General features: G+C 35.1%; 1 protein-coding gene across 1 annotated transcript in view; it reads left to right on the forward strand.

The window, feature by feature from the left end:
* EPM2A (EPM2A glucan phosphatase, laforin) overlaps nucleotides 1-15,001 on the forward strand; it is a 45,572-nt gene extending 30,571 nt beyond the window's left edge. Inside the window, exons 3-4 of the mRNA XM_015822367.1 lie at nucleotides 3,118-3,359; nucleotides 14,715-15,001. Of these exons, the coding sequence (XP_015677853.1) occupies nucleotides 3,118-3,359; nucleotides 14,715-14,989 (517 nt within the window). The 3' untranslated portion in view covers nucleotides 14,990-15,001. The remainder of the gene's footprint in view (nucleotides 1-3,117; nucleotides 3,360-14,714) is intronic.
* The last annotated feature ends 205 nt before the right edge of the window (nucleotides 15,002-15,206 follow it).

Raw genomic sequence — 15,206 nt, forward strand, 5'->3', positions numbered from 1 at the left:
TATTGAAATCTGCTTACAGAGGCTTGCTTTTACACTGCTTCTTGACATGGTTGAATTGCTTGTGAAACCAGAAGATGATTACAAGTTTGGTAATTTTCTACAGTGCAAAATGGTGTCAGAACAGCAGTGACATTTTACAACTGCAGACTTGTAATGTTTTTGTAGGTAAAAACAAATTCATACGGTTAAATGAAAAAAGTTTGTTCTAGTTTTATGTGCATTCAAAGTGATTTCTCAAATTTAATTAAGAATGTGCAGAGCGGGGAAGGAAATCATCCATTCGTCCTGTGCACTGATATTGTTAAAATAATTTAATGTATTGTGACAGAATAGTAATTGTAAAAGTGACTTTATCAAACCCCATTTTCTTAATATCTATTTACTGCCTTTTTAAATTGAACATTTTCAGAACCAGCCTCAATTCCTTTGGTGTTGTTACATTGTGTAGAAAGTAAAGAAGATGATCTTGATGGAGATATGTTCGATTCACTGCTCAGGTGTTGAGAAATGAAAAATACTTCATTTCCACAACAAGTAGATAATGTTTGTAAGCAACTCATATAGACACCTCTCTAATTCACTAAAATATAAGAAGGGAGATAAGGTACAACACAGTTTTACTTGCAAGACTATTATTATAACCATTCTCAATACAAGTAGTTTTAGCCTTCCTGTTGGGTTGATTTCTTGGTCTGGTCTATCTAATGGGGCTGACATGTTGCTCATAGGGCAAAGGAAGTATGAAGATAGCAATAGAAATAGCACTTTGACTTATATACTTATATACTTTATAGCCCTCTCTAAATGGTTTACAGAATCAGCATATTGCCTCCAACAATTTGGGTCCTCATATCAACGACCTTGGAAAGATGGAAGGTTGAGTCAACCTGTCAGAATCAAATTCCTGACTGTGGGCAGAATTAGCTTACAATATTGCATTCAACCACTGCGCCACCACAGCTCTAATGAAGATAAGTAATTTGTTCTTAGATACCCTCATCTGAGGATATTTAATTGAAACTTCTTACATGCTACTCCTCATAGCACCCAAGAATGGCTATAGATTATTGCTTTGTCCTTGTTATCTCTTCAGGGCTGGCTTCCCTGTCCATTTTCCATTAGTATCACTGAACCATGGATAATGAATATTTTCAGCTAGATATAAAGTCTAAGCAACATCATTCACAATCTTTTGTATAGTCAATTTGGTCTTGTGTATGTTGTTTTTTATAAGTCTGTAGTGCCATCCAATTTACTCATTTAATGCTTTTCTCTCTCTTGTCTTTCTTCAAATATGTAAAGCGAGACTTTAGGATGAGAGTTCTAAGTTCTAGTAATTTTATGGAACTCTTGAACTTGATCATGGGATAATCTCCTAAATATCACTTTTCAGGCTGCAGTACAAGATTTTTTTTTAAAAAAAGTGTGATTCATTTATAATTTCTCTTCCATTTCTGTAGTATATACTAACTTTTAATGTGAGTTTTAGAAGTAAGACCACATCACTTGTCATGTAAAATAGCATACAGAACTACCCTTCTGATGATAATTGTTTGGATCATTCCACAGACACAGTATAAAAGACAAACATGGTCTTAGGAATTGTTGTCAAGGTTAGAAATGACTTATGGTCAAAATCAGGCTCAAGAGTATAACGTTAACAATAATAATAAAGTTGGAAGGGACCTTGGAGATCATCTAGTCCAATCCCCTGCTCAGGCAGGAAACCCTATACCATTTCAGACAAAAGATTGACCGATCTCTTAAAAACCTCCAGCGTTGGAGCATTCACAGCTTCTGGAGGCAGGTTGTTCCATTGATTAATTGTTTTAACTGTCGGGAAATTTCTCCTTAGTTCTAAGTTGCTTCTCTCCTTGGTTAGTTTCCATCCGTTGCTTCTTGTCCTGCCTTCAGGTGCTTTGGAGAATAGCTTGACTCCCTCTTCTTTGTGACAGCCCCTGAGATATTGGAACACTGCTATCATGTCACCCCTCATCCTTCTACCCTTTGTTCTACACATTGTCACATCTTGAATACCATTGTGTAATGAAATGACTTTGTTATCTAAGAGTTAACAGACTTGGAGCACAGAGATGAAAAGCCAAAAACGTAAAGGAAAGTAAAAAATATAGTTATCTTGGTGAGCTACTTTCTGATGTGAATCAATTTCTCTGTCTAGTCAAACACTCACTAGCTTAGATACAGATGAAAGAGAGAATTATTTTATTCAAGAAGCTGAATTTTTAGAAAGAAATATAAGAAGCATACAAGGCTCATATGTCATATAAATGGCCCTCTAGTTAAAATTGCATCATTCAGTGTTTAGTATATTAGTTACCACTATGGGAAAACAAAACCATTACAGAGAAGCACATTTCTGGAAGACTTAAACTAACATCATTAAAATGCAATTAAATGTGACAAGCCTTGTATCTATGGAAGAATGATAGAATTTGTTATCATAATGTATAGTGACAGTCCTCACAAGAATGAGGTAATTTGACAAATAGGTTACTCTCTGAGGATTTCTTAAGTCGATATTAAGAACATTGTCTTCTGAGTAAACTGCTAGAATGTGAATGATAATGCAATACAAGTGATAAATAACTTGTTTCATAATGCCCAAACTAATTCACTAGCAGTCTAATTTAGAAGTCCAAGTAACTGAACTCAGTATCAATAACAAGATTATTCAGCTAAATGTTTTTGTAGGCCAAATATTGGTCCGTTACTTGATTTCCCTGTGCAAGATTTGACAGCAGATTTTTTATGTACAATGTTACATTTTATGTCCAATAAGTAACAGTTGTTGTAATGTATGAGAAATTACCTGCCCAAATTATGAAGTGGACTTCTTAGGATGCTAGAAAGTGTTATCAAAATACATTTTTCTTTGTCCTTCATGAAAGCCTTTAATTTGGCTTGAGGGGGTTCATTCTAGTCTGTACAAATAATTCTTTCTTTCATTTCTTCCTTGAATTTCAAATTCCTAGTGATATTTGGCAAGTTTTTATTTAAACATGAATTGTAGAAAATGACTACCCCACAATTAATCATGTTGCTGACTTAGATAAATCACTTAACATTCATTAGTTCAATATTTTTCTCTTTGAACAGGATTTTGCCAAATCTGTGGTTAGGAAGTTGCCCTCGTCAAGTGGAACATGTGACTATCAAACTTAAACATGAGTTGGGCATTACAGCTATAATGAATTTCCAGACTGAATGGGACGTGGTTCAGAATTCCTGGGGATGCAACCGCTATCCAGAACCAATGAGCCCAGAGGTTCTCATGAAATTGTACAAAGAGGAAGGCCTTGCTTATGTCTGGATGCCAACACCAGACATGAGTACTGAAGGTAATATTCACATTCCATCCCTAGGAAAGCATCCATTCAATGATATAGTTGAAGAATGTAACTTTACAAATTTACTTGGATGTTTGTATTATGGTGCTCATAGCTAATTATGTATTGTGTATTCTTAGAATATAATAAATATTCAGCAATAGTTAAAGGAAATACCTGTTTTTATACTAGAGATTAATAATATGGTGTTGTTTGTAAAGATAAGAAAACCATGTTTTTTCAAAAGGCTATAATTAATTTCTATCAGTGCTACTAAAAGTGTATAATTATTTAATTGATATATATAATTGTGTGGAGCGGCATGGTTTCCTAGTGGTAAAGATGCTCGTCTCCCACTCAGAAAGTTGAAAGTTCAATCCTGTTTCTCTTTTAGGACACAAAGAGAAAATATCTGCTGCAAATTCCACGTAGGTGTCAGGAATAGCATCCGTCCAGTAAACGCTCAGTTCCATCCAGTCGCCCTGACTCTACCCTGAATTAAGGGATTACAAGCTCATAAAAATATAAAAATGTAAATGTAAATATAAATAAATGTGGCAGCAAGATGGATCTCAAAAGTAAAATGATTTGTTTCAACACATATATTTTCTTTGCCCTAGGATATTGTCCATAAAACTATCATATAATCATAATTAATTAAGATTATTTAAGTAAAGTCACTTTTGTGCATATGAATTATGTATTCAAAATTGCATGCTGTAATAAATGCTCTGAAACACTATAATTCTGGGTATTTGTTAGTCAACCAATTAATAGGGTCATAACTACTACTTTTAAGTTTGTAAAATGCTACATGATTAATCAATTTCACTGTACTTTGCTAAAATAGCTTTTAAACTAGATCAATATTTTTCCAATAACATTTCTCATGTTTGTAACATTCCAGATAGCAGGATCAAGAAAGATGTTTATTTATCTATTACTTAGCAGAAAAGTTGTGCCTCACATTGTTGAATTAAAATTAAAAAGTAACAAAACAATTAAAATTTAACTGACAGAATAGCCAGGCAATAATTAACAAGATCCCAATAATCAAGAGTAATAAAAAAAATAAAAATCAGCAAAATAAATCCATAAAAAAGCCCCAAAAGATAATCAGATGCCCAACTTGCCTTCTGAAAAAGTATACTCTTTATCTGACTATCAAGCTGGAAACTTTCCCTGAAGAATTTTAACATTTAATGCCTCTGTTGTAAACCTATTGTTCATATCTCAGTTGAGAAAGAAGAATTGGAACACTCCTGAAATGACAGTATTAAGGTGGAGAAAGTTTACATATGGCTATTCCCTCTATGTTTGTTGAATGTTTATCATTTTAAATTAATTAGGCTAGTGTGACCTTTAGACTGAGCACTTTTTCAACAAAACTTTATCCTCTGAAAGTTTCTTGTCCTTGTCTTCAATTAGCTTTATTAAAGTCATGTTTTACAGCCCTGTCTGATCATGTCTTAAATGAACTATGAAGAACACAATTTTTGCTGAAAGTGTTTCAGTAGAAATAATGATACTCCTTTGAAACTCTCTATATAAACAGAATTTGAGATTTTATATTTTTCATCAATAGTTTTATAGGAGCAAATAATATGAAGTCCTTTTAGTTCACCACACATTCCTACAGTATTCAAATTCCTCTTTGGGCCATACTAGATGTTGTCCAAAGTTAGAATTAATATTGTTTTGTGTGTATTTAAAGACATTTGAAAAGCAGACTTTAGAAGTTGCACTAAGCAAAACAACATGGGTGGGAGACTGAACTTTTTCCTCGATCAGCTTTTTATTTTGGCTTTGAATTGTTCCTATTGCTTGGAACTGTGGTTTTAAGTTGATAAAGAGTAACCATGGAAAAGCATTATGTGCTATACATTTTCTGCTTTTTCACCATGCGTGTAACCTTTGTTTATGTCACATAGCTGATTACAATGTCTAGACTGGACTTCTTTGGAGGAGATGGTGGTTTAGAAATATGAAATATAAATTAAATAAATAATACATAAATAAATATGGGAATGGCTAGCATAGGGGAAAGGTGAGACAAAAAAAATGCACAAAGTAGAGATGCTTTCTATAAAACTTGCAGAGATCATTCTGATCCTGCCCGTGCACATAATACATTATTTTTTACTTCCTTCAACTTCGCCAGGCATAATCATTTTTTTTAGTCCATCATCTGCTTGCATCACATGTCAAAAATATATGGGCTTCTGCTTGCTAATAATCAGGTTCAAGGGAGCAGTCATTTTACTTCTTCAAAGACCAATTGATTGGTAATTCTTCTTGCACTCATGTTATTCTAGGTAACTGTTTTCAGATCCATAATTCTTGCATGATCAGCATAGTCAAAAACTTGCTTTATTGAGTAAAGATAAAAACTCATTCATTTAGCTCACTCTGATAAAGTCTCCATCTTATATTACCAATGTGATCTAACGTGTCTCTGTCTTTTCTGAAATTTGCCTATTCAGTTATCTTTTCTGTTTCCATATATGACTCTATTCTTCTTTCTAAGATTTTAAGTAAAACTTTCATTCTTGAAGAATTAGTTTAGTGGATGAATAATACGTACTTTCTCCTGCATCTTTCTTGTTCTATATAGGTGTGCACACCAGTCTTTTCCAAGCACCAGGCTACATCATGTTTTCTATAAGTATTGATCTATAGCTGTTGGCAAACTTTAAAAATTTCACTAATCTTTAAAATACCTTTCATTTTTCTTTTCTTGTTAATTTTTCTGTGTTTGACTTTTTTCCAGTTACTTCTTGTTTGATGTTGAAAATCTGCATTCAGTCATTTTAAATTCTTCTTATTTATCAAAGACTTTTGATCAATAAGAAGAATTTAAAATGATTGAATAAGAAAATAACAACAACAACAACAACAACAACAACAACAACAACAATAATAATAATAATAATATAAGAACAATAAGAAGATGATCAAAGGCCGGGAGACTAAAACATATGAAGAACGGTTGCAGGATTTGGGTTTGGCTAGTCTAGAGAAAATAAGAAATAGGGGGGACATGATAGCAGTATTCCAATATTTGAGAGGCTGCCACAAAGAGGAGGGGGGTCAACTAATTTTCCAAACCACCAGAGGGCAGGACAAGAAACAATGGTTGGAAACTAATCAAGGAGAGAAGCAAACTGGAATTAAGCAGAAACTTCTTAACAGGTAGGACAATTAACCAGTGGAACAGCTTGCCTTCAGACGTTGTGGGTACTTCATCACTGGAGGTTTTTAAGAAAAGACTGAACAGTCATTTGTCTGAAATGGTATAGGATCTCCTGCTTGAGCAGGGGGCTAGACTAGAAGACCTCCAAGATCCCTGCCAGCTCTATTCTGATTCTGATTATTTGTCTTCTGTCTTTCCTTGGTCATATGAAAAGTCATTCTGAAAGTCACTTAAATTTCTTTTTTAAATTTTGGGGAATATTTTTGTCTGCTTTGTTTTTCATGTGATGCCTCTTGCTTCTTTTCATAGCCATATCCATTGCCTTCAATCCTGCATGAAAGGCAGATATAAATCCAGTACATCAAAATAAATATTGCATTCAGACTGTGTGTCCTCCAGCTGCTAGTATATGTTTATCCTTTATTTCTTTGTAAAGCTTAACCTTTATTTTGGACACCAAAATTCATTCTGCACTTAGAAGTGTTGTGGCTATTTGGATGCATTTATCCATCTTCAGTTTCCATTAAGTAACTTGATTGTGACATTGTCCATCTGGTGTTGTCCATTCATAAAGCTTGTATGTATGTTGGCTAAAGCAGGTTTTGACAAAATGAACGAAGAATTCTCTCAGTAAAATTCTATTAACCTTTTTCCTATTCTGATGCATTTTCCAATTCAAATCCTCCTAATTCCAAGTATCTCTTTTTCTCCAACTTTGTCCATCCAATCACCCCATTAAAGGATTACATTCTTTCTATAATTTTGTTTATCACTCCCTACATTTTTCCATATAATTTGTGTCCTCTGCCATTACAGCCATGCTAGGTGCATAGAACTTATTTAAAGCTGGTGCTCATTGAATAGTCACTAATTCTAATAGATATGGTTCTCTTTATTAATTTATAGGCAACCATATACTTAGCATTGTACTTTTGGAGAATTATTGCCACTCCAACTGTTTTGCATATGCTCTTGCTCTGAATATCACATAAACTTCTGATTTAAAATAACCCATTCTGGTCCACTTAAACTGCATTTATTCCTAAAATACTGCATGTAATATGTTAACATCCCTGCTTTAATATTTCTAGGATTCCTTGATTTACACATTTAAAATTCCATATTCTCATTGTTTTTTTGCTTTGGAAAATCACTTCTTTCTCAACACCAATAACATTAGTGACCAGATTTCCATGTAGCTTTGTGCTGTGTGCATTTTATCACCTCATTATCATTTTTCCTCATTAGCTACAGGAAAGTTTTCTAGTCTAGGGAGGAATCTCAGCATCTGACATCCAACTTGTCGAGTCGTTTATACAAATACAATGCAACAAGATAAAAGTATCTTGCTATCTTTTTTATTATTATTTTGGAGTTTTTATCCTAACTTTCATTATAGGTATACAGCCCCACCTTCCACCTCCTTTGGTGTGGATTACTCTTTGGTCCACCCCTCCCCTCTTGAGGTTACTCCAACAAGTGTTAAGCTTGAGTTAGACTGATGTGGACGTAGGCATTGACGCATACTTACACTGCAAAGCGGTTGATGGGTAAGCATAGGTTGCAGATGGCTGCAGACGGGCTGGTATGCACACCTCCCAAATTTCAACTATGCGTTGTGTGGAGATACACGTCCTGCATGTTGATGGGTTGATCTGATTGTTGGTAAGTTTTCTGTGCTTGTTTTAGCACTCCTTAGCTAAAACATTAACATTCACAGAAGTATAAATGCAACAACTATATAACCATCTCCGAAGACAGACGTGTACATTTCTTGACATGCAGTGACACAGAAGCCTAATTCCCACCTTATCCTATCAGGAGAATGCACTTCCACCAGCATATGCTCCCAAGGCCATTGTTGCTATTGAATTTTCCTTAAAGATACAATATCATGGGAAGAAAGTAGAATATATCTTTATTAAAAGCACTGAACAGCTGTTAGTCCTATTCCATGTTTCTTGTGGAGTGGGAATCATTGACATTGTGACCCCTCTGTCTGCTTGTTTCATTCTTCCTTGTGGGTTAATGAATTCATGTTATTCACTGAGGAAAGAAGAGAGGTCAACTTTACTTAGTTTTGCACCTCACCATAATCAGCCCTTACAGAGTATTTACCTTTTGTAAGAGGCTTCAGCAGATAAAATTTGAGCACAGTTCTATTTTTGAAAACAAAACAAAACACCTGCTTGTATTGCAGTATGATTTAAACATGGTCTTTAGTTGCAGCAATAGTATTTCAGTAAGATATGATGTGAATATGAGACCTCACTTCTTGCAAAATCAGAAGAAATACTGTATAAGCATTGAATATGCTCCAGTCCTCTCCACATTCTTATTATCAGACTCCAGACATTTGCCAAGGGACACACTCTGGTTAGGCTTGCCATTTCATTTAGGTCCTCTTGATTATTCTATTTCCTTTCTCTTGCTGGCAGAGATGTTGAATTTTTACATTCTTCCTAGTGAATGTGATTCTTTTATTAAAAAATGAGCTATACAAAAGAATGCAAGGGACAAAAGAATTGTAGTTGTGGAAACATATTGCATTTTAGTTAGGATTATGCCTGGAACAGAATTGTTTTGTTTTGGAACTATGTATGTGAATTAGAAAAATATGTACTTTGTGTACATTGAATTATTTTCTATTGCCTCATGCACATTGGTTCATTTTTACATTTTTCTCTGTTGAACTCCACTTGCTTAATCCAGGGGTCTTCAAACTTGGCCCTTTTATGACTTATGGACTTCAACTCCCAGAATTCCTCAGCCAGGCACCCCTGGCTTAATCCATAGTTGCTAAGATGGAACTTTTTGCTTATAAATCAGGTAAAAGACATCTGATTTAGTAACAACCTCATTCTTCCCTCCTTTCCAGGCTTGCCATAAGAAAATACCCTGTATATGTTGGGTTAGATTATGTCTGTGTTTGAAAGGTAAAATAAATTCATGTTCTCCAAGGTTCTTATTCCTGAATTCTTGACTATATATATTCTGTGACAATTTGGTTTCTGCAAAAGGCCTTTATCTATTTTCTTTGGGAAGACCACTTCAGGAAGCCCTACCTGTAATTCCAGACTATTATTTATAAGCAACTTCAGGCATTCTGTTCACAATGCTACATTTGTTGGTGAAAAACTAAGATGAGTAAGACATAAAAATAGAAGAATGCTATGATGCATTCTTAACTTATTCTAATTCAGTAATTTACAAAATAGACAAAAGAGCAGCAAATCAGATTGAACCATTAGCTGATCTGCAGGCTGCCAATAAAACAACTCTAAGCACTACAACTACATTTATCAGTTGATATGCTTCTTAGCTTATTAAAATACAGATTTTTTAACAACATACTGGAGAGGTAGGACATTGTCTTGGTATCATCACAGATACCATCCAATTAGCATTATGGATAATGCATAGAATAGATTAATTACTGAAACTACTCCTAAATTCAGCCTTTCCAAAATATTACACTTGTCATCAATCTGAAATCTGTATTTCTTTCATTAGCTCACCACACCATAGTTACTATGAGAGAACAACCTGTTACTGTATACATTCCTTATTTAGTACACTTTTTCCCTGTTTTTCTTAGTTCTTGTGTCCCACAGCAGTTCTCTTTCCCTGTCTCTCACACAGACAGAGAGATAGGTAAATGAATCCTGTCATCAAGCTTATAAATTGAAAAGGACAAGGTACACAAGAGAAGGGGGGGGGGAAAGAGTTTTTGCAAGGTCAAAATAAACTGCTAATGCTGTTAGCAAGTATTTCTGTCTAATATTGGCAAGTCTTCCCTTGGCGATTTTCTTGCTCTACTAGTTCATGATTCTTATTTATTTGGCTGATAGGAAGGACCAGAATGTCCTTTTCTTTTGTTTCTGCAATGTCAGGATAACTAACAATTGGGTTGAGGCTTTGTGGCAGGAAGGGCAAAACAATCTCCTGCTAGCTGTTTTTTGTGACATGTTAGTCCTTCTCTTGCAATCGTGTGTCAAACTTCCAGGCAAATGTAATGGTATGTGGGAATGATATTGGGAGATGGGGAAGATTTGCAGTGGTTGGATAAATGGTAGCTTAGCCTGCAGAAGGAATATGGGCATGGGACTCAGAAGGGACTCTTCTTGGTTCCATATAAAGGCAATGGGAGAGAAATGTACTTTCAGTCTTGCAAGATTCTGTTAATGTAACCTTACAGTAAAGTAAAGCTAGTTCTTCTGGGTGTGCTTCCTGTCTCGACTATCTTGCAAGGCCAACATCTGTCTTGCAAGTCTGAATGTACATCTTTCCTCCATCACCTTTAAAGCCCAAGAATCTAGGGAGGATCCCTTCTGAGGCATATGCCATGCTTACATTCCTGCTGGAGGCTAAGCTGCCTCTTATCCATGTATTGCCTTGGCTGCAGCCCTTCTCCCTGTCTCCCAAGTTCAGCCCCACATACCATTAAATAGTATGACAATAGTATTACACAATACAAAAGACTTTGAAGCCTATGAATATTTAATAGCTTTTGTAGATTCAACCGTTGTAATAATGATGTGAACATTAATTATGCCACAGAATTTGATATGAAGTAAGAAAGTGCATTTAGTGTATCATTTGAAATGGGGAAAATAGAATTCACAGTTGTTGAAAAACATTTGATATGTACATCAGACATTTTTTTAATACAAAATAATAACTTCAACCACAAGTATCATAAGTCACATATACATTATTAAAAACAAATTGCACAATTTTCTCACCTTCCTCTATTACATGGAAGATAATGTAGGATTTGATCATGGTTAATTTAGCATTTCAGGGTTTGCACTAAGCACCTAGAGTGTCTAATTTATAATTGAACAGGAAGAAAGCATTCTCTGTGCAGAGTTTTGATAATGAATTAATGTGTTAACACATTAGCAAATTTTTTATTTCATATATATATATAAAAATATATCTAATCAGCATATATTTGCAAGCAGAATTATCTTTTGAAAATGGTGAACTGGTCATATCACTTTTGTTAAAATAGAGGAAGAGTAGAATAATAAGTTTATTGTCACTTTGAATGTACACTAATCAGCATACATTAAAATGAAATTTCATTGCATACCGCTCTCAAAGGATCACCGCCTCCGATATACACTACATAAATATGAAATAAATAAATACAGAATTATGCATATACCCACAAATATTATATGACACAGACAAACAACGCAGTCTAATTTGGATTATGTGTACATGTGCATGGCCAAAAAAATGAATCGTGTGAGTTTACCAGATGGAGTTTGGTACAAAATAAACAAACACTTAGGAATGGTTGGAATTATTTAGCATTATTTTTACTTTTATTTTATTTTTATTCACTAGAGTTTGCCCATTTTGCAAGAAATAAGACTATGTGCATGCAAAAATATCTATCTGTATAGGTGTGCTTTATATATTTATTTAATTACATTTATATCTTGCCTCTTCTCTAAAGGTAAAAGTTACCATATATAGGAATACCTTCACCCAGCTCATTGCTCTAACCTCTTCCATCTAGAAGTCATTCACTTTTGCTTTGTTTCGTTCACAACATATTTTCGGCTAGAAAGCAGAATAATCAAACAGTGAAAAAGGATCTAGTTCTGTTTTAAAACTTTAAGATGGCTAAAAGGAATTTAAATGCATTCATATTTTAATCCGTGGATCAAATTGTTTCCCAAAGAAACTGCAAACCTTTTTATTACAAATTTTATGTAGATATCTTTGGTGTAGTACTTAGCACAAGGCTTGAAACCAGGAGGCTGTGAGTTCTAGTCCCATCTTCAAAAAAGGGGGGAAAAACAGACCCAGGAAACTACAGAGCAATCAGCCTAACATCAATACCTGGGAAGATACTGGAAAAGATAATCAAAAAACAGATTTGCGAACTTCTAGAAACAAACAAAGTTATAACTAGAAGCCAGCATGGGTTTGTTAAAAACAGATCATGCCAAACCAATCTTATTTCATTCTTCGATCAGATGACTAAATTTGTAGACCAGCAAAATGCTGTAGACATTAGTATACTTAGACTTCACCAAGGCATTTGACAAAGTAGATCACAACCTACTTCTTGGAAAGCTAGAAAAAAGTGGGATAGGTAGCATTTCAGATGGATTTGTAACTGGCTGACAAACCATACTCAACAAGTAGTCCTTAATAATACTACATCTATATGGAGGGAAGTAAGCAGTGGGGTACCATAAGGTTTTGTCATAGGCCTAGTACTCTTCAACATTTTCATAAACAACTTAGATGAGGGAATAGAAGGGGAACTTACCAAATTTGCAGATGATACTAAGCTGGCAGGAATAGCCAACACCCTAGAGGATAGGCTCACGATCCAGATGGATCTTGACAGACTTGAACACTGTGCCCTATCTAACAAAATGAAATTCGATGTAGAGAAAAGTAAAGTCTTATACTTAGGCAAGAAAACCCAAAGGTACAAATATAGATTGGATGAAACCAGGCTTAATAGCAGTAACTGTGACAAGGATCTTGGAGCCTTAGTAGACAATCAATTAAATATGAGCCAACAGTGTGCAGCAGCAGCAGCAGCAGTTCTTTTAAACTAGCACAGACTGTTTCTAACCTGTGTGTAGGACAATTCTGTCTATATTTTTTATTCTATAGGCAAGGCGAGGCATGAGAGGGACAGTTGGAAGGCTGCTGAACTCCTCCATGTGGCCAATCATTGATAATAGTGGATAACAATTTCTAACAGAAGTAAAGTAATGAGGCCACTCTTAGCTGTTTGGCTCCAACATGCAATGTTTTTAAAGTCACCCTAGCTGGTGGATAATCATGAAACTAGGTTATTTGACTGGATCTGGTTCTCACTATTCATTCAAGAATCAAAGCAAACAAAACAAAAAAAACCCCCCACTTTTATCCCTGAAATCATAATAAGGACTTAATGGGGCAGCTCGTGGGTGATTAGGAAGAGACATTCAAATAATTGTGCCAATGGAGTATCAGAAATGATTGAAACAAAATGAAATTATAATTTTCTCATTTTACTTAAAAAAAACCCACAACTCTTTTAAAAAATTGGTGGAAATGTTTAAGAGTGCAGAACATTATTTAAATGAATGTTTTCTAATCTGACAACTTTAAGATGCGTGGACTTCAACTCCCAGAGTTTCCCAGCCATTGATACTATTATTGGCATGGTGAGGTCCCTCACTTTTTTTTATTTATGCTTATGAAATACTCTGCTGATAACGCATGAGGGAGACAGATATATTATTTCAGATAGTTTGAAGTGGTTGTCACTTATTTATGTTTCAATAAGGCAATGCAGTACTTCAGATTTATCTCCAAAAAGATGCTCCAGGGTACAAAGGAACACAAATGTAGCATCTGTTTAAGAAAGCCACTACATCTTTTCCTGGGATCGCAGAGCAGATGCAGAAGACAGGCATGTGAACCTAGGAAATGACATGGCTGCTTTAAAGAGTTGTACGTAAGTACCACATTTGTGGTTCTTTTTAAGCACACACACAGCGAGACACACATATCAAAAGTTTGAGAGCAATAATAAGAGCTAATACAAATAAAATTAGAACAGAAAAAACTAAAAATGCAATAAGAAAAGAAAATAGAAGAAAATGGAAAAAAGAGAGAAGGATATAACGATATAAGGAAGTAGCTTCTGATATTCTTCACAGCAGTTATAATTCTATTTTAACACACACACACACACTCTCTCAAGTTATATTGTGACTCTCTTCTTTCTATAATATATCCGGTCTAATCATCATAACCATAAATCACAAGTTCATTTTTCTATATTTTTATGAAAAAAAAGTCCATAAAGGTTTTCCAGACTCCAGTGCTACATTTGTACTCCATTGTGCTTCAAAACATGCTTTCTGGAATGGAATCAGACCTGTTGCATAGCCTTGCTGCTCACAATCCTTCGTTGTTTGGTTTAGGAGGGATTCTCAGAAAATAAAAATGGTCTGAAGTTGGAGGCCCCACTGTGTTGTTTGAAATGCCCTGCTACTCAGAAAAATAAAAATAAAAATGTATTTGCCTAGTAGGAAATAGGAAGTTTTGCAAGTAACTTCAGACCAACTGGGGTGGTAGTGGATGATCTAAGAGAGAGTTGAGGGAAAACATGCCTTTGACAGTGATCTTGTTTCTAATCCTAGGAAGAGTCCAGATGCTGCCTCAGGCTGTCTTTCTCCTGCATGGGCTGCTGGAGAATGGGCACACTGTCTATGTTCACTGCAACGCAGGTGTTGGTAGGTCCACTGCTGCCATTTGCGGCTGGTTAAAATACGTGCTGGGATGGAATTTGAGAAAAGTGCAATACTTTGTAGCCTCCAGAAGAGCAGCCATCTACATTGATGAAGAAGCTCTGGTCCGTGCCGAGGAGGATTTCTTCCAGAAATTTGGGCCGCTCCGTTCCTCATTCAAGCCCTAGCAGCAGCAGAAGAAGAAAATGCTAGCAGCATAACCAGGCTCAAACTTCTCAGAAATCGTGGCTTTAACTCCAGAAATGCTACTACCACTACCTGAGGAAATAGTAAGATGAAAATGTGAGTGAATGTGTGTGTAGCAGTCAGGGTACATAAAGATTATGTAGCCATTTTAGAGAAGGAGAATTCACATTGATTACTGATATACACTGAATACTCTTT

This window comes from Protobothrops mucrosquamatus, unplaced genomic scaffold (assembly GCF_001527695.2).
Source record: "Protobothrops mucrosquamatus isolate PMUCROS unplaced genomic scaffold, P.Mucros_1.0 scaffold1535, whole genome shotgun sequence".
In the NCBI taxonomy this organism is placed as follows: domain Eukaryota; kingdom Metazoa; phylum Chordata; class Lepidosauria; order Squamata; family Viperidae; genus Protobothrops; species Protobothrops mucrosquamatus.